Source organism: Podarcis pityusensis (assembly GCF_964106645.2).
Source record: "Podarcis pityusensis genome assembly, chromosome: 10".
Taxonomy (NCBI): Eukaryota; Metazoa; Chordata; class Lepidosauria; order Squamata; family Lacertidae; genus Podarcis; species Podarcis pityusensis.
In genome coordinates, this window is record NC_138035.1 from 43,431,121 (window position 1) to 43,451,815 (window position 20,695).

The 20,695-nt window shown below is 43.3% G+C and overlaps 1 protein-coding gene across 1 annotated transcript; it reads right to left on the reverse strand.

The window, feature by feature from the left end:
- Positions 1-1,554: 1,554 nt before the first annotated feature.
- On the reverse strand, positions 1,555-20,573 carry LOC308486108 (uncharacterized protein). Its single transcript, XM_081022446.1, has 4 exons — positions 20,374-20,573; positions 16,377-16,456; positions 4,770-4,854; positions 1,555-2,297 (listed from the first exon to the last, which is right to left on the reverse strand). The coding sequence occupies exons 1-4, from the start codon at positions 20,542-20,544 to the stop codon at positions 2,214-2,216; spliced, it is 420 nt and encodes a 139-aa protein (XP_080878572.1). The 5' UTR covers positions 20,545-20,573; the 3' UTR covers positions 1,555-2,213.
- Positions 20,574-20,695: the final 122 nt, after the last annotated feature.

The following is a 20,695-nucleotide window of genomic DNA, read 5'->3' on the forward strand; positions in this document are numbered from 1 at the left end:
GTTTCTGATTTGATCCTGGAATGTTCCACTTTTCCTTAGGATGTCCCTATTTTAAATGGAGAAATGTTGGAGGGTATGGAGTTTTGTGACCCACAAGCTGAGGAGATAAGTAACTATACAACCTTTAGAAGACATCAGAAGGCAGCCTTGTGTAGGGAAGATTTTTTTTAAGTGTTCGATGATTTATTATGCTTTTATATATGCTGGAAGCCACCCAGAGTGGCTGGGGCAACCCAGTCAGATGGGTGGGATATAAATAATAAAATGATAGTGATGATGACGATGATGTTGACGATGATGATGATGAAATAGGGCATCCCTGCCTAATGAAGATTCCACACAAGTTTAAATATAAGTAAGCATTTTCCTCTACAGCTGGTCCATTGGGTCTTGTCCTCCCCACTTCCTCTGCTTCATTAGTGTGAAGATTATTTCAAATCCTCGGTTGTGTTCAGCAAACTCATCAATACTTCCCAAAAGGCTATTTATGAGGCACCTGAGAGTGATTCTTATGGTTAGGAATGCATTACAAAACGAGATTAAGTGGGAGGATAGTGAGTCTCAATAGGGCATCTATTAAGTGGGATAGTTTAGAGATATACTTTCCTGCTCAAGGTGACCCTAAACCCCTCAGTGTTAAATATAGGGAGTAAATTACAGGTTAGATCTTTCCATAACTGCCCCTGTAGTTTTAATACGTTTCTTTTTAAAGGCCTCAGGTGGGGTTTTAATGATAGAGAATGGTGTTGTTCAAGAGAAATGAAGAACTGGGAAATTTTGCTAAGCCTACTATTAAAATTCTATGAGGCCAAATTAAGCTTTGTGAGCGATTGCAGCCAATATGGGTATTAGCCTCTCCCTCCCTCTCTCTTTTTTTAAAGTTTCCTCCACTGATCTTAAAGCAAGTTGGATACAGGTTCTTCTCTGCCTTTTAAACTGCTGTTGTGTGTCTGCAACTAGACTGAAGGAGTAAACAAATCAAAACTAATAGCTGGAATATAAATACATTATTTCATTACATGGAAAAGAGAACTTCTTTCTCCTCCTTCAAGACACAAAGGCATTCAGGCAAACAGGAAGAAGTTAATGGCTCTTCAGTCAAAGTTCTGCCTTTAAGTCTGTGTGTGTGTGTGTGTGTGTGTGTGTGTGTGTGTTGGGGGGTGGGGTTGGAATTGTTGGATGCAATTACGTTTGGATCAAAATTTGATCCCCAAAAATAAAAAATATGTTTCTTCTCCTCACAATGGACTCTCGTGTTTAATTTTCATGGTTACGTTAAAGACCTCCCTTGTACAAGTCCTTGGCAGTTCTGCTGAGACCACTTCAAGAGGCTGAAATGGTTTCTCACGCCTTCCTTTTATTTTGCTCAGCACAAAGTGGATGGTGAAATTTGATAGCATAAGGTGCAATCCAACAGGCTGAGTCACTGTGCAGCTTTCGTTACTCTCAGTTAAGTTTGCACAAAAGCCCCTTCCCCTGCCCAGTTTACAATAAACCGATTTGAGAAATTCCCATATACCTACGGAATTTGTACTGTTTCCCAAAGATCAGTTATCTCAATACTTACTGCATATACCACAGGACATTGCTCCTTGTTAAGGATGAAGGAGGGGAGAATTCACTGCAGATGGAAGGGGGTCCAGAGCGAGGGAGCGGTCTTTGATTTCTTAACTATAGCTTAGAGATATTGAACATCATGCTATAGTAGCCCAGTTCAATGCAAGATGCACATATGTGTGTTTGAGTGAACTGGATCATGCTTATTACCTTAGGAAACTGGGATTATCACTTCAGTCCTGATAAGGAGATCCATACATGTGTATCCCTTGCTAAATCAAGAACTATACATTTACCTTTGATGTGTACAGGTGCTAAATATGCATGTGGATCTGAACATGGATCCAAATGTGGAAATGGCCTATCCACAGTACATTATTTTAAACTGGATATGCATTCAGATGCAGACCTGCACCCATGACCCCTACATTATGCTGCTTTTGCCTACAGCTCCATCAGAGAGCAACTGAAATTTCGGAACCATCGCGCTATTGTCCTGTTGTTCTTCCATATTGCTTGCTTGGCATCTTGATGATCTCATCTTGATTGATACCTGCCACTTTCCCCCTTCATGTGAAAGCATGAATGCGCTCCTGTTGAAATAGCTTGGCACCCAAGAGCTACTGGATTTTATAGCCTAGACATCTTTCCATTTCCTATGCATCTACTGTTGCCTTTATAGGGTCATCCACTGTTTTTTCAGAACCACCAGAAACAGATCTTCTCTCAGTAAAAATGACCTGAAAGGCACAAAGGAGACAAACGTAGAATATAAGTGTAGCTTTTTATAATGTCACGCTTTTGAAGAAGTTCCTAGATTCTATATCCAACTGCAAGGTTTTTTAGACTCTAATCAAATTCTAGGATCAAGTCAAATTAGTGTACTGCATACATATAAGCTACAAAAAAAAAAATGTACTGTCTTGAGAATTCTAGATGGATACACCAAATGAATGAATAAACTTCACTTTGAGAGAAAGGAAGGAATTACCATAGTAAATGAAACATTTAGCTCATTATCCTCTTTCCAACAATGACTCTACCAGATGCTGTAGAGCAATATTTCTTTTTTTTTAAAAAAAAACTGAGTTAGTAAGATAATCTTTGAATATTTCTCAAAGTTACTGTACACATTCAGTGCTTTGTGAATTTCCAAAGCACTGCAGATTTTTTTCAATCTGGTAAGCAATTCAACCATCTCCTGCTTGCCAGCTTGTTATCCCCTTGCTGATTGCAGCCATCATGGTTCACACTTCAGGCAAGTAAAAGACATTGGAATCATGGAGTTAGAAGATCTGGGCTAATTTTCTGAAATGAAGTGTTGAGTGGTGGGGTAGTTTTTTATCACAAATTGACTGGTATCAGTGCAAAAGCTGCATTGCAAACATGTACCATAGACACAGAAAGCAAAGATTTTCTACCCACTATGAGCTGATTGTTGCTTGAGACCAAAAGCTTGTACAAGGGCTGATTTACTTTTTTTTTTTAGCAGCACAGACATCAGCTTCCTGTACTACACTATGCTTGTATCATCCCTGATTCTCCAGGGACAGCATGAAAACTGTTCAGACATAATGGAGGAGGAGAATCTTTCTGCAGGGAGCTAGCCCTTCAGTGGGAGAAAGATACCTCTTCCCCCAAATAAACAAACAGCCAGTGGGATTGCTGGCAGGGAAAAACACACCTCCTTCAAAGTGGGTGGGCGGCAGGAGCAGAAAAAGTTTTGAATAATAATAATAATAATAATAATAATAATAATAATAATAATTTTTTATTTATACCCCGCCCATCTGGCTGGGTTTCCCTAGCCACTCTGGGCGGCTTCCAACAAAACACTAAAATACAATAACCTATTCAACATTAAAAGCTTCCCTGAACAGGGCTGCCTTTAGATGTCTTCTAAAAGTTTGGTAGTTGTTGTTCTCTTTGACATCTGGTGGGAGGGTGTTCCACAGGGCGGGTGCCACTACCGAGAAGGCCCTCTGCCTGCTTCCCTGTAACTTGGCTTCTCGCAGCGAGGTAACCGCCAGAAGGCTCTCGGCGCTGGACCTCAGTGTCCGGGCAGAACAATGGAGGTGGAGACGCTCCTTCAGGTATGCTGGACATTTGTATGAGAAAGGGAATAGCCTTACAATCACCCCTTCCAATTATTAAAAGGGCTACATGAGGACCTGCGCAGAGAAGCTAAGAATTGTGCAACATGGAAAGTACTAAAATAACTATTAGCGAACACAAACCTTTAAAATGCTGGTATGCATGGGCATTAGCAATGATAACATGCACTACTGTGTTCTACTGGCCTGGACATTGTCGCTAGCACTGCTCCTAGATCTGATCTAGGGAGAAGAGTACTTAGCGATGGGGCAGAGAGACAGCCAGAAAACCACCACTGACTTTGGCAAGGGAGGAGGGTAACTCCATCAAGCTCCCTCCTTTCAGGATTCTAGCTGCCATCAAGTCAGTTGTCTGAGGGAAGCACTGTGTGGCAGGAGCTAACCCTGTCTTCCTGGCCTGAAGGTTGCTCTGTTGTTGTTGGATCTGATCTGGGGGTGAGGGCAGGGACTGCAAGACAGCCCAGAAGTGCCACTGAAATCAGCTATAACTTCAAGAACTGTAACATTAAGAACTTGAGCTTGCTTTTATCTCCTCCCTCCCACTTGTTTTTCCTTGTATGCCATGTATTTTTCTGCTCTGAGCCTGAGATCCATCTTAGAACTGGCTTAGAACTAGAGCCAGTGTGGTGTAGTAGTTAAGAGCAGTGGACTCGTAATCTGGGGAACCGGGTTCGCGTCTCCGCTCCTCCACATGCAGCTTCTGGGTGACCTTGGGCTAGTCACACTTCTCTGAAGTCTCTCAGCCCCACTCACCTCACAGAGTGTTTGTTGTGGGGGAGGAAGGGAAAGGAGAATGTTAGCCGCTTTGAGACTCCTTCGGGTAGTGATAAAGCGGGATATCAAATCCAAACTCTTCAAACTCTTCTTATGTAAGCCGTTCTGAGGGCCTCTGATTGGATAGAAATGATGTATAAATAAGCAAACAAATATGAACTTATGGTTTAACTTATTATTTAACATGGAGGTTTCTTTGAAACAAACAAAAAAATCATGGAACAAGCCTAATTTCTCAAAACAAAACAAAAGGAGGGGAAGGGGAAAATAATGTATATATTCATTTCTTAACGAACAATATGCTGTTACCAAAATGAAGCTTACCTCTCTTGAAGGCTGTTGAATTAAGACTCTTTTTATGACAGTTGATCTATGATAGGTTTTGGGACATAAGCACTTTGAATTGAGCCTAGAAATTAACAAGTAGACAATGAAAATAAATTAATACCGGAGTCTTTTGCTCTGTCTAATAGTCTCCAGGTAAGAAACAGGTGGCAGCATTTTCTCACTGAATTTTTTTACACACTTTTCATGGACAGCCTCACATAAAGTGTCTTATAAGCGATATAGTCAGAACGCTGCTAAGACCTGAATTTCGGTGTCCAAGTCTTTCTTCTCTTGGAAGGGGTATAGCCACCATGCCAGACTAGGCTGCTTAAAAAAGCATCCCTAGTCACTACTATCATTTCAGTATTCAAAAGCAGGACTGAATCAAGTAGCACTCCCAAGGCGCAAACCTATTATCAGTGCGACGCCATCGAAGGCAGGTCATTGTACTCCTGCTGCTGGTTAAACTAAAATACTGTTATGTACTGAAGTTCTCACCCTGGCCACCAGGAGTATTGTATATGTAGTTTTCACTCAGGTCCACGTCAGTTATTTTAGGCGGGGAACCCTGGGTTGTTGTTGATACAATGTTGACAGCCGGCTGCCTATAAAAGCAGGCCAGCTGAGCTGTTTGCTGTTCAGTTCTGTCCAGCTTACAAATAAAGAGCTGCTTTGGAAGAATCGCTGTGTCGTCTGATATGTTCGCCCACAACTTAACACTGGTGACGAGGATGGGATGGATGGACATCAGAGCACAGCCAGATGCAGCCACCCTCTGAACTGAGCTGAATCACGGAGCTGAAACACTGAGCGAAATCATGGAACATAACCAATTCAGAGCTGACCGTTCTGGCTAGAGCACAGTGTTCCATCCATCGCCTCCACGTCGGCACCGGAACCATGGCTTCACTTGTGCCTCTACCGCCATTTGCCCCCGCCTCTGAATCATGGGACTCCTACCTCGCTCGGTTTGGCTGCTACCTCCAAGCAAATGAGCTGACAAGAGGGTCTGTAGAGCAGAAGCGGGGCCTCTCCTCAGCCTTTGTGGCCTCGAAGTGTTCGCGACGGCCCGAGCATTGGTTGCGCCTCTAGCAGTCCAGGCAGCACCTTGGGACACGATTCAAGAGAAGCTCCGCAACCACTACGCCCCAAAGCCGTCCAAGATTGCTGCCCGCCATGTGTTCTACCACTGGAACCAGGCAGAGGGAGTCAATCAACAACTATACCACCGCCCTCCGACAGGCTGCAATGCACTGTGAGTTCCGAGGCTTAGATGATGCCCTGATGGATCAAATCATCTGCGGGGTCCGGGACATCCATCTGCAACGGTGTCTCCTTGCCAAGCCAGAACTCACGCTGCAGAAAGCCACTGAAGAGGCCATGGCCTCAGAAGCTGTTGAACTCTCCACCCAGGAAATCCACAAGGCCAGTAGACCGTATTTAAAGGACTATGTTATTGGACATGTAACACTGTTGGTCTAATGGAAGTATGTGAAATGTAACCGATATGCTTTGTGCCTAATTGAACCATTACGTGTAGTGCTGTATATAAGGAAACCATTACGATTGTAACTAACGCCTTATCTCGGTGGGGAGGGGTGTTATGTATTGAAGTTCTCACCCTGGCCACCAGGAGTATTGTATATGTAGTTTTCACTCAGGTCCACGTCAGTTATTTTAGGCGGGAAACCCTGGGTTGTTGTTGATACAATGTTGACAGCCGGCTGCTGAGCTGTTTGCTGTTCAGTTCTGTCCAGCTTACAAATAAAGAGCTGCTTTGGAAGAATCGCTGTGTCGTCTGATATGTTCGCCCACAACTTAACAAATACTATGGAAAATACTTCCACCTTATCTGGATGAAGTGTCAGTTTGTTCTCCTTCATCCCTTTGTTTACTGCCCCAACATTTCAGTTTATGATTTCCACTATCTCCTTAGGATCTGATAAAAGTGAGAGACAGAGCTGAACAGGCTTTTCAGGAGGGACTCAGTTCCATCACCTCTCAGATGGGTGCCATTGCCATTTTAAGAGAACAACTGAGGCATTCACGGTGAGTTCCAGCACCTCTTTTTCTAGAAAAATAGCACTGGAGCTGAGTTTCATTATCATGCTGGTGGTAACCCTCTGGTCCCACTCAGTAATTTAATGCAGGTGTTAAAAAGCACACGGGGCAAGATGGACTCTTGCCGTATCCCATAGGGCAATGGCTGTGAGGCTGGCCAGCAGTAATTCTTAACAACTTTTTGGCTCCTGGCTCTTAGAAATCAGGCAACCAAACCCTGTCTTGTGGGTGCATATGATTGGACAGCCACAACACCCAATTGGTAGGTCCCTTGATGCTGGGTTTAATCAGGCCGATGGGATGCATGCTAAACAGATCAAGTTTATACCTATGCAGCTTCCTCTTTCAGCACGTGCATTCGGAACATCAGCCCACCTCTCCCTATATTTAGGGCTGTGCACTTGACCTTGCTATGCCATCGTGTGTCGTCTGTCGTTGGGACAGGGGCACGGCAGGAATTTTCCCCACTTGGCTGATTGGCTGGTGCCATTTGGGTTTCGCCTGCTGCGTAGCAAATCGTCACAACTTGGGACTTCCAGGGTGGCGCCATGGGCAATGGCGGACTCCCTCTGAACTGGAGGGACCAGCTCCGCGCGAAACGGGTCTTTTCCGCTACGGCGAAGCAGGGACCCTTTTAGAAATCACAGGCGGACGAAGCCTGTGACCATGGGACTCGGCGGGCACCCTTAGCGCCCCCCCCAACCTGCAAAGGAACCCATTAACGGGCTCCGAAGCGAAGAGGGGGAAGTGGCGCGGTGCTGTGAGTCAACTGCTTTTTCCGTGGAGCGAAGCTGCATAGCTGTTGCCGGAGAGCGCTGCCTTTTTCCTGGGACAATTTGGCATCTAAAATAATCACCCGTGAGTACTTAAACTTTGAACAATTGGACTTTAAATAAGGACTGGCGAGCAGAAAGGAATTGGACTTAAAAATTTACTTTAATTTGGTACTGAAACGGGAAGGTCTAAACAGGAAGTCAGCCTTCCGTTTCTTTGTAGACAGAATAAAGCAAAGACAACGTAAACTAGAGCTCAGAAAATCACTTCTAAAGGATTGGCTTTCATCATTTAAAACTGTCGAACCCCCCTTCGGTAGCAGGAGAAGAAGGGGGATATTTTTTGGACTGTTTAAACCTGCAGAAGTGAGTTTAAAGTAAAGTAACTTTCCACCGTTCTGATCCTGGAGCGGGGTGTCAGGACTGACGTTTGAAGCTCATTGACCAGAGACGAATGCTTTTGACAGATAGCTAAAAGAAGAGTAACATAGTGATTCCACTGTTTCCTTTCGCATTTTAAAGGTACAAATATTGACAAAATATCTCAAAAAAGAAACTTTGTTGCTAGAACAAATAGAAGTTTTCCCCCTAGAGGGAGACTGTGAAACTGTAACTAATTCCAGGGAGCTTGCAGCTGTCACAGATTACAATCGTGGGAATGGACTTGTGACCTTGTAGGACAATGTATTCAGAAGCTCTGTTGTGTGTTCTCTGTAAAACAAATGCCCTACTGGATCAGTTAAATGAGAAGACGGATTTGATGACTAATGCGGTCAGAACTTTTGAACAGGCAGTGGGAAATTATACGGAGCCCACCCAGGATCTAAATCAGGAGTGTGCCCTGACAGAACAGATGAGAGAAGAGGACGTTGCTGAATCTTGGGCGCCAGAGATGGAGGGAGCTGCGGCCCTGCAGGAACATGAGCTTTTGGATTTGACAAATGAACTTGGAAAAAAACAGATTTGGAAAGATAAAGTTTGGATTGGTTTGGAAATGGGGGGTTGGATTGACCCCCCTATGCAGGGAGGTTTGGACTTTCCGAGTCTGGCAATGGGCCGTGAGATGTTTGGAGCTGTGGGGGCTCTCAACTTTGGAGGGATTCTGAAACATGTTTTTAAATACCACATGGAGTTTAGTCCGGACTATGGAAAAGGGGCTGATTTGTTGAAAAGGGTCAAAAACATTACTAAGCTGGAGTTCCCACGAGTGAAAGAAAAATATGAAGAAGAGCTGCGGAAGGGACATGGAAGAGACTTAAGGGCCTCGGATATAAGGTTACCAGGTTAATGCACTAGATCAATGGGATAAAAAGGACTGACAAAACCCGGGACCAGGAGGAAGGGACGTTGGATGAAGATTGGATTGCTTTTATTTCTTTTTTTATCATTAGGATTGTTTTATAAAATTGATGAATGTTAGAAAAATGTTGAAATGAAATTACTTGGCTCTAGCAAAAATGTTTAAAGAATTAGGTAAGAATAGTATGGTTATGAGAAGTTGGTAAAAATAAGATTTAAGTTTTAAGTTTTAAGGTTTTCTATAAGATAAGATGAAAATAGATTAAGGTAATGTAATGACAGAATATTATGAATTATGGAAAGGATTTGCTGCGATAATTATTAATTAAGATACAAAAAAAGGGAGGAGGAGGAGGTCAAAGAAAGAAGGTAATGAAAATTGAGAATTTGAGAATGATGGATTTATTTTTTATTTTTATTTTTCTGTTTTGTCTTTTTTTTGTAATTCCAAAAAAAATTCAATAAATATCATTTAAAAAAAAAAAACAAATCGTCACAACTTGTAAGGTTATGAATAGGCTCTTGCTCAGGTGATAGGGATGGGAAAACGCTCTCGCCATCCCTATGTGAAGGGTATTCCGTTAAAGGAATCCAGGGACTCAATGGTTTAGTCAACCCCTGTGAGGGGTTGTGCCTGTGCCTGAGTCTAGGGAGGCATTTGGGTGGTGGAGATAGCCTGTTCCCGGCTTTCCGCTTATCCAGGTTTCACCCTAGGCTGACCTATGCTGGTGCCCTGGGTCAGCGCTACCTGCATGGCAGGGAGCTAGTCGAACCAGAGCCTATGCAAGCACTCACTTGTTGTAATCAATAAAGTTGTGGCCTAAATTCTGCCAAAAACCAAACCAAAATCTGAGTCTTGTCTGAATTTATTTAAGGGGAGGTTTAAAGGTCTGAACACACAATTGACCAATGCTAGTTGTAGTGTTCCCCAACTCCACTCACAAGAGATAACCCAGAAGACATCATGCATGGTACTGAATGCTACTGAGAATCCAAAGGGATGAACTGCCCCACCAATCTCCCGGTGCAAGTCATCCAGAGTATCCAAGCACATTCTTCCTCACAAAGGATTCTGGGTGTTGTAGTTTACCCCTATCAGAGTTGCAGTTCCCAGCAACCACTAACAAACTACAGTACCCAGAATTCTTTGAGGGAAAGAATGTGCTTTGAATGTGCTTTAATGGCATAGCGTGTGCACAGCTCAAGGCAGTTTCGGTATCAAACCAGGATGGAAGCTAGACTGAAAGGGATCCAAATAATCAGCTTCATCCAGGGAAAAAAAATATAAACAATGCCCATTATAATGTCTATAAAGCATGTTTCTATGCTTGGTCAAGATGAAGACAATGAATTACATGAAATGGTGAAATATAATTGCCGATACTGGACAGAGGTTGGGGCACATGAATCAGAAATGCCTGCAATAACAAAACTATAAGTGGAGGAGGGAGGGAACATGAGCATAATTTGCATAGGTAATCTGTTGGCATGCATAGTCTCATACACATGCACTCAATACACACGCACCCACCCACCCACACCCATTTGTTCTTTAACCATGAAGAACTGTAACTGCTTTCTTTAAAACCTGGCATAATTTTAAAAAGCTGTTTATGGGTTTGACAGGATCAGAGACAAAACAAGCAGAAAACCTCAGTGTTCATGCAGATCTAGGGCATGCGCCCCTGTGGATCACTGATTGTGTGTTTTTAGGCCTTTGAATTTGCGGCACGAGCCATTCATTCACGGGATGGCTTGAAAAGAGGGGACTGTTCCCTAGCCTGCAGAATTGATTACCTACCCTTTCAAGAAAAGAAAAAGGGGAGGAAGAAGAAAAAACCCCAGTGCTATCTATTTTAAGCAGCATGTCATTTCAGCAAACTGCAAGCTACGTTAGCGACCTCTGTCAGCCCATATTCTGCGGATTTCACACAATTATAAGAGGTCACAGAGCTTTGATAATTATTTTCACTTTTCACCTGCTTTACCAAAGCAGCTGTAAGAGATTAATTTCAAGCTATGAGTGAATTCCCAGAGGTATGGGGAGCATCGGATTGCACAGGCTGCAGCTCATCCACTCAGGCTACAGACAACATCACTGCAGCATAATTACGCAGTTTATGTCTGCAATGCCAATGGTAGCATTAGCACCCCAGAGGCTAAATCCTAGATCAAGATTCCAGACATGGGCTCTTAAATTTTTTTTTTAACCTAACTACAAAAAAACATACAAGACAGAATGACCGTGAGCTACAGAAATGCTTCACAGCTGACCACAAACAGATGTTTCAAGGTTTCATTAAAGATGAACACTCAACAGCCATTTAAAATGAATCTGGCTAGCCGTCCTTATGACAGCTATCACTTTATAATAGGCTTAGATTTGTGTACAGGGTCAATAGTTAAAAAGCTTCCCTTGCCAGAAAACCTATGAAGCACAACATTTAAATCAGGCTAGCAGTCTCTTCTGGTTAATGATGAAGTCTTTGTACCACTGATATTTGGCTTATAAACAAATTGCCCAAGCTCTTTACAATGAGCAGTCGTTGCTTATGTGGGTTTTTATCCTACCCCAAAGCTTTGGGGGGGTGAATAATAATACATTAATAAATCACAGGGAGTGATCCACGTGAAGCTTTGGAATATGGTTAGATTGCATCCATAGGGCCAGATACTAAGACCTAGTACTGGGATTCCCAACATGGAACATCTAGAAGGCATCACTATCCTGAGGAAAGTGATACCTGAAGTGAATTATTTCATTTATTTATTAGATTTGCAACAGATTTCCAGTGGTGAATGCCAGTCCTTGCTTTACAATCCTGCTCAGCAACTACTTTTGCTGGTGGACCCACACTTATTTCTATACACCATTTATATAGCACCTTTCAACACAGTTTCCAAGGTGATTTACATCATAAAAACTTTTTAAACAACAACAACATTAGAAACAAATAGCAAAAGACAATTCAGTTTCCAAAAGCTTGGAAGAATGGGAGTGCTTTACTTGCTTCTGAAAGAAAACAAGAGAAGGGGATCAATGGACCTATTGAGAGCCTTCTGTAAATTGGGAGCCACTACAGATAAGACCCTGCTCCTTTTAGATGACACCCAGAAACCCATAAAGGGTGGCATTTGGAGCAGGGACTTCTTCGTTTATCCCCAGATCATGTGTTTGGCCACTCTGCCTGAGGGAGTGACTTCACTCACATGTTTCTAGCAACCACTTTGAAAAGGTATCTGGGGACAGCTCCACCCTCCAGCATAACCTGCAAGTGAAGTTATGTTGCTACAGCCCTCTGCGCCCTGCCTTTCACAACTTGTTTGACAACTTTAAATTCACATTTGGCCCAAGGGCTACAGTGGGTGAGGTGAGCCTACTTTACATGTTGTTACCAGCAGATGGAGCCTGACAACTGTCTATTTCCGTTTTAGTTAAGGATATCCCTAGCATGCAGTGATGTTGTTTTAGAATACTGTGTTTTGCCCAATATTAAATGAAATTCCTCCCAACCTTAATCTGTTGAATGAAATTAAGGGTACCTCACTGTAGAATCTGGACATATGCCACCATATTTCTTAGAAAAGTGCAGAAGAAGAACACAAGTTCTTCAATAAGAAGAATATGTTACTCAGAGGTTCGTTTGTAGGTTGTAGGAGGCTTTACCAGAGATTTAACCCAGTAAGTGACAGATGAATTATGGAGCAAAATCCATTGCAGATATGCCAAGAATAAAATTTTGTCTTGAGAACGTACTAGACTCGAGCATGTCCTTCCCATATTGACTTATAGAAACTACACTGTTCAGATCCATTTCTTGTGATCCAATCCCTAGGATTTATGTTTGTCCAAATCACCTTTCCTGCATTCCTCCAAATTACCTTTCATCATATTTTCGAATGCTTCAGAAATGCACTCTAAAACAGAACTGCACATTTAAACACACAACCGAGTTATGACTTTCTCTGTAAATGAACTCCAGAATTGTTGGTATGGAGAGTGTCAGATGTTGGCTGATCGTACATATTAGCATTCAAGCTAGAGGCATGAATGAGAAAAGAGTTACTAATTTTCAGAAAATGCTCAGGGAAAAGGCACACAGTTTGGAACAGTAGTTACTGCATTAATTTCCGAGCAAATATTCCTTCCCTGCAATTTATTTAAAAGCCACCATGCCCTACATTCTGTTGGTCCACTGCAGAGATTGGCTATTGGAAGGGATTGGGGGGGAAATAAAAAGTTATATCGTGGTATTTATTGGAAGAATGGCTTCCAGGCAAAGGTAATCACAATAAAATAGACAATTTAAATATTTTCACAATATGATCTTTTTACACAGCCCTTTCCCCCTATATGGTTAAACCATGTAGATTAAGTGTCACAAGTGGCCCTACACCAATTTCATTGCCTCATTGAGAGTGTCGTTCTATTCAGAAGTAAAAAAAGGTAAAGGTAAAGGACCCCTGGACAGTTAAGACCAGTCAAAGGCGACTATGGGGTTGGGGTACTCATCTCACTTTCAGGTCAAGGGAGCCAGTGTTTGACCACAGACAGCTTTCCGGTTCATGTGGCTAGCATGACTAAACCGCTTCTGGTGCAACGGGACACTGTGACGGAAAGCAGAGCACATGGAAATGCCATTTACCTTCCCGCTGCAACGGTACCTATTTATCTACTTGTACTGGCATGCTTTCTAACTGCTAGGTTGGCAGGAGCTGGGACAGAGCAACGGGAGCTCACTCCGTTGCATGGATTCGAACCACCAATCTTCTGATCGGCAAGCCCAAGAGGCTCAGTGGTTTAGACGACAGTGCCACCTGCGTCCTTAGTAAACCTAAAAGTAAGCCTCATTGAGTTCAACAGGGACTACTTTCAGGTAGGTTGGTATAGGATTGCAGACATTGCATATATTATAATTATATTCAGTCAATAAATTTCTTTAATTAACCATGAATCTGTAGATACGGGCAAAGTTGTCTACTCCTATCCATTATAAAGTCTTGAGAGAGGATAAAAACATTTCGGCTGCGATCCTGCAAAGGCTAGAGTATCAGCAACTGTGGATTGTATTGCAACTTTTGCCAAGATGTTAGCAAAATTTCAGCGTGGGTGCTTAATGGACGCCTGAGCTCTTGATACAGTGTTCTATGACAAGCGAATGAGTTTTTATGCGAAGATAGCTGATCTCTACACAAATGTTCACTGCACATATATATATATATAAGTCTCATGGTTAGCTCATGTTTAAACATTAAATACGTAAAAATGCCAAATTTAATTTGAATAAGTACTTCTATAAATATTTTCAGGGGATAAAAAGCAATTTATATTCAGAGGCATTTTTAACCAAGAGCAAAACCAGCCAATGCACCAGGTTATTCAAAACAGCGTCGGGCTCTTTCCAGCTGTCCAGCAAAGAGATGGAATAGCATTTAAATCAGCAAGATACATCATATTTATGATCACTAGTGGATGCTGACAAGTGCTTGGACCTCTGCCTCCCTGTCTTTCACCAACCAGAGATTTGCAATTGCAATCAATATATAGTCACACTCTGCTAAAAACACACATACACACACCACAGCTCATGCAATATTTTACTTTAGCATCGAAATTATGTCAAATCAGTGTCACATTGTGGTTGTTTAATTACAGATCAATTAAATCCATAGTTTAACAGCAATATGTTATTCGCCATGGTGAAAGTTCACAGAGCTAGGGCAAATATCCAGTGTATCCATTGTGTCAGTATGGTAAAAAGTGAGTATCACCATAGGCTAGCAGGAGGTTTCTGTGGGCATTTTGGCAATGGTGATCTTGCAGATTAGGACAGGATGAGTAATGCAGAAAAAAGAGCTTCTGATGATCCGAGCTTGCTCTGTTGGCTAGCCTGAAGGCAGCAGATGTAAATAGTGCTTGGATGACAGAATGCTTCATAATCTGCGCCATCATTGGGAATTTAAGGATATACTTCTGCATGGTGAACTCCCAGAAATGTTGGGGACAGTCCAATCTATTTATAACCAGTCATACATCATTGTTTGTTCAATTGTTTGAGGATTTCCGCCCCCCCCCAAAAAAAATGTACATGGTGTTATTGTGACTGAAAACGTCTGGTATAGATACAGATTTCTAATCAAATAATGTAAAAAGCTTAAATTAAACATTTTATAAATCCATTAAAATAATTTTAAAAACACAAATAATGTTTTTGTTTGTTTTTTTAAAAAGAATGACTGTCTTTCTAGCAAGTTACAACATACTGGAAACCTTAGTAAGCAACTTTGAAAGGAGAAATGTTTGACTTTCTTGAAAGGAATGACTACGCTAAAAAAAAATCTAACAGTTTCCTGTTGTGGTTATTAATTTTCCCATCTCCCAGTGATCAGAGCTGTTCAATTAAGCTAAATTTGAAGTATGTGTTTGATCACTTTGAAACTGAAACTAAAAGAAGAAGAAAGAAATCAATATTTTATCAATTAGTTAAGACTTGTCAGCCTGAAACTGACTTAAGTAAAAGTCACAAGCAACCTGAGAAGGCAATAGATGTAACCAGCCGAACAAAAAGGGAATGCTGAATCAGCAGACTTCCATCTAGGCAACAAAAAGGAAAACACAGAACACTAATATCCTTAGCAACACAGCTTATATGTTCAGCATCGCTTGGATGTTTTCCTCCCCCAAAGGGTCTCACATTAGAACTTCAGTTCAGCAGTTTGGCTGCACTGGCATTTACTTCCCTGAATGACTTTATGGCGTTTTTTAATGTGTGTTGTGAAAATAACGGCCAATATTAAGCAATTACACGGAATCGTGGGTACTACTATTACTTGTAAATCTCATATCCAATTAAAGGAAATTCAGTCGACCAATCCTGTGAGTCTTAATAGATTAACTGATCAAATCTACATAGGAATATACTAATGACTCTCAAGAAAAGAAAAGAAAAAGTACTGTTATGGGATGGGATGGTTTGGATGATGCCTCTGGTTTCCAACTAGGTCCGTTTGTAGTAGAAGTGGCTGCTGAACTGGTCAAACCAGCCTCTTTGTTAAAATAATGGGCCTGGCCAAGTCTGTTAGGCAACCATTTACAGTGGTACCTCGGGTTACATACGCTTCAGGTTACATACGCTTCAGGTTAGACACAATCCGCTAACCTAGAAATAGTGCTTCAGGTTAAGAACTTTGCTTCAGGATAAGAACAGAAATCGGGCTCCGGCGGCACGGCGGCAGCAGGAGGCCCCATTAGCTAAAGTGGTGCTTCAGGTTAAGAACAGTTTCAGGTTAAGTACGGACCTCCAGAACGAATTAAGTACTTAACCCGAGGTACCACTGTATGTGCCTAAAGAGCTGGTAAAGTACAGATGTCTTGCCATAGAGACAACTGGCTGGTGATCTCTTATGGGAGGGCTATAAATAATAAATTGTTGTTGTTATTTTGGGGGGGGGTAGGCATCCCCCACCTCACCTGACTGGAGGCTGCATCATCTTGTAGGCAGGAGAACAGTCCATGAGATATTCTTTGTTTAATTGGTATGAAGTTGGGAGCTGGAAAAAGACAGAGAGTGCTGTTATCCAATCTGATAGTGTGCAGTAATGGTCGTCCCCCCATCAATGTAAATACAGTAGTAGGGCAGTGAGAGAGGCTGGTTGGTTGTAGCAACAATATACAAGGAGGGGTGGCTATCTCACCCGTGAAGGGATATTGGGATTCTTGAGGCGGGTGGTTTGGTGGCACTGCTGGTACAAACACTTAAATGGGCATTTTATCCTCACAACGACCCTGTGATATAGGTTTGTGCTGAGAGACAGTGAATGGCCAAAGGGCACCAAATGAGCTTTATGGCTGAATGGGGATTTCAAACCCCTTTTGCTCAGGAAATGAAAAAGAAAGAAAATGCTGCTGCTATTATGAGGCATTAATACATAACCACAGCAAATGAATAAGGTGCTTGCTTTTTAACTATTTAAATCGTTAATTTATCCAAGCATGTGCATCTGAACTGAATTGGTGTAAATCTTAAACCACCTTTGCTCCCCTGCCAGGTCTGATCTTGCCCTGAACGTAGTATTGCCGCCCTAAGATCAGCTGATGAAAGATTTACAGTTAACATGACTCACTTACAATTTGTGAAACTTGGGTTCTCCCAAGACTGAGAGCTGGCATTAGAGGAGAGCAGGGCTCTCATGTCTTTAATATATATGTGGCAGGTAGATGTTAAACAAAGTAAGCCTTTTGTAGTATGGATCTACAATTATGGGGAAAGAATTGCCAGTTTGATAGTCTGTCTGTCGGACATCTTATTACTTGTGCGTGACCCATCTTATGTTTGGGCCATGTGCAAAAAAGGATAGATAGCTTCATGTTACATTAAGTGTATGAAAATTTTATGCAAACTTGTGTCTGATTTGGCGAGTGCCACAGAGGGCCCTAGGGATGCAGGTGGCGCTGTGGGTTAAACCACAGAGCCTAGGACTTGCCGATCAGAAGGTCGGCAGTTTGAATCCCCGCGGCGGGGTGAGCTCCCGTTGCTTGGTCCCTGCTCCTGCCAACCTAGCAGCTCGAAAGCACGTCAAAGTGCAAGTAGATAAATAGGTACCGCTCCGGCGGGAAGGTAAACGGCATTTCCGTGCGCTGCTCTGGTTTGCCAGAAGCAGCTTAGTCATGCTGGCCACATGACCCGGAAGCTGTACACCAGCTCCCTCGGCCAATAAAGCGAGATGAGCGCCGCAACCATGACTGGACCTAATGGTCAGGGGTCCCTTTACCTGTACCTTTACAGAGGGCCCTATCTGTGCCAAGAGCCAGGAGCAAGTGGTGAGGCACTGGGAAAGTGTTATGTGCCAGGTGGCCTGCCCTGCACCCTCTAAGCCAGCCTGGTGTCCTTGGGTGTAGTGGAAGATGCTGTCTTGTCTAGCGCTGGGCAATATCAGCTTTCAACATCGCAGTGCATTACCAGGCAAACATCACAGTTTGGCAATATACCATGATGCTGAAAAAACAAGATGCACTGGCCTCTGCTCACGAGACACCGGGTGAAACTGCCCCAGCTCTCACCCTTGAGAGCAGAGGCGGTTTCACCCAGGCTTGCAGGCTGGGACAATGCAGCTTGTCCGCCCCCCCCCCCGCCCCCAGCCAAGACAGGCAACTGCGCTCCCCTCAGCTGAGCAGTTTCACAGACCCTCCACCCCACTGCCAGCTTGCAGGAGCCAGCGCCGGGCTGGGGGCTCCTTTAACTGCTTGACTGAGGCAAGGGCAGCTGCACACTCCTCAGTTGAGCAGAGGGAGGAACAAGCTGTATTGACGCCTTGCTGATACAGCTTGTTTCTCCCTCTCTATAGTATGATGGCAGAGTGGGATGGCCAGTGCCGGATTTATGTGTAGGCTGAAGCCTAGGGCCTCTAAATCTAGGGGCCTCGCCAGCCCACCCACTCCACAGCGGGCATTCTTCCCTCTCCCAAAATTGCAAACCCAAGACTTCATGCGAGGGCAGGGCAACTTGGGCCTCTAAATCTATGGGGCCTCGCCAGCCTGCCCACTCCCCATTGCCGCAGTCTCCTCTCCCAAAATTGGAAAACCCCTGCTGTGCAGATAATGGAGAAAGCTCATAAATTGTACCCCTTCTGGCATCCTGGCCAACTCTATTACGCTGGTGTAAACCCTGGTGCACCAGAAGCCCAGAATAGCAGCAAATAAAATTCGCTCATACGTCAGTGACTGATAAGACTTGTCAACCAGTTCTTCCAAGGTCTTCCTAAATTATAAAGTTCCAAAATACAGGCCAAAAGAGAGCAGGTCTGGGAAGAGCGAGGCATACAATGGGCACCACCAGTGAAAAGGCCCTGCTCCATGTAGCTCCTGCCCTGTCATTTGATAGGGTGCCCACTTGCCCTCCTTCTTGACATAGAATGCTCTCAATTGGAGTCTCCAGGTCCAGTACAAAGGTCATTAGAAGGGAGAGCAGGGACCTTGAAGTTCCCAACAGCTGTTAAGCAAGCAAGCAAGCAAGCACACAGGTCACCTTTGTCACAGTCAGGACACCTATGTCCTGGACCAAAGCACTCATCAGGAGAGCTAGGAGATTCAGGTGAGGGTCAGATGCCTTGTCAATCCCAGCAGGTATATAACAGGAAGACCCAGCCAGGCCTGCGGCCTGCGGTAGTTCAGTTATTGCAAAAGTTTTTCAGTGTTAATTTTATGCATTTTTTTAAAAATCACCATGGTATTTAACAATAATATCTTACGTTATTTAAAAGAGAAATTGTGAATTGCAGAATTTTAAATACCCGTCATCATCCTTGGCTTCACTGAATTTTGTTTATAACGCTCTTCCACTTTCTTCTAGTTGTGTGGGTGGGGGAGGGAGAGGGGCCTCACAAGTGGAGTAGCCTAGCACTTCTCTTCATCCAAATCCGGCCCTGGGGATGGAGGTTTCACCCAGCGATACATTGCTGGTGAAACCACCACCGCTCCTGAGTCCCTATGCTAGCATCGCCCACTGGAGGAAGGAACTCTTGACTCCCTCCAGGGGACGCTGCTAGCAGAGGGACTCAGGTGCGGTGGTGGTTTCACCAGCAATATACCACTGAGTGAAACTGACATCACAATTTGCTCCTCATACCGGTCCTGGGCAATATATCACCTAGGCCTAGTCATGTCATCAGGAGTGAAGATTCAGCTGCCAGTGCAGTTAGCTTTGGGGATGAGTAGGTGCCATGTTGTTATTCTCAGGTGGCAAAATGTATTGGACTGGCTCTGTATAAAGCTACATTTAGAGCAAAACAAGCGCATGGGTGAGGATTCTAACATCTCCCTGTACCTCATCAGAGTCCATATCCTGTATATCTTTCTCCTACACCAAGCTCCCATACTGGAAGTAAATTCCACTGGAAATGCTTGGAGACAGGAATGTAAGTGTTGGTGGTGGGTGCCTCTTTTGCTCTCAATGTCAGATTACTCAAAAGTCATTTCATACATGGTTAGGGCAGACCAAGATTTAGACAAATGAGTCTGCCTGTTGTCACTGTGTGTCCCTGATGTTAGTGAGGCTGAGTTGGGCCCAGGTGACATCTTCTCAAGACAGCTCCATGTTCACAGTTGCATCAAGTCAACCTTGGAACCTGCCTTGTCCAAACTTGATACTTTGCCACTATCTGGGTCAAAGTCATGAAAAAGATTGCTGTCTATCCAACACTGAAAAGCACCTTAGTTTCCAAAGTGTGTGAAACTGCTTCTAGATCTGGCACAGCCAGCTTGTCTTATGGGTCATGCTGTTCTCCAGTTACTCGTTTGGGTGTCAGAAGTGTACTTCGTTATGCAGCTCAATCTTTAACAGGCAGTCAGGCTCTATAACTAAGTCACTACCACTTAGATTTTTAAGGTTTAAGGCTTAGGGAACACATAGATTTGGGCATGGACAGGGGGCTACATTAAAAAAATAATCCCCAAAGAGATGTAACATTACCTTTTTGAATACGTCATATAACTTTGATTTCTCTCTTTTTAAATATGGGCATTCTGCTCTACTTGGTAGGGACATCTGGAGACTAATAAAATTGTTTTCTGGTCCAAAGCTGCTACATATCAATATGGGACGATCCAACAGGTTTCTTGCTACAGGTGTGCAGCTAGTCATAGCTTTCAGGTAGAGAACGTACTCACAGCAGCGCAACCTCCTCACAAGCCTCCCCAGCTTACAGATGAGCACTTTTTTACGTGTAGGAAATCCCTAACGTGTGAAGAAGCAACTCTGAATGAAGGGTTCATCCAGGCTTCCTTTTGTGTCG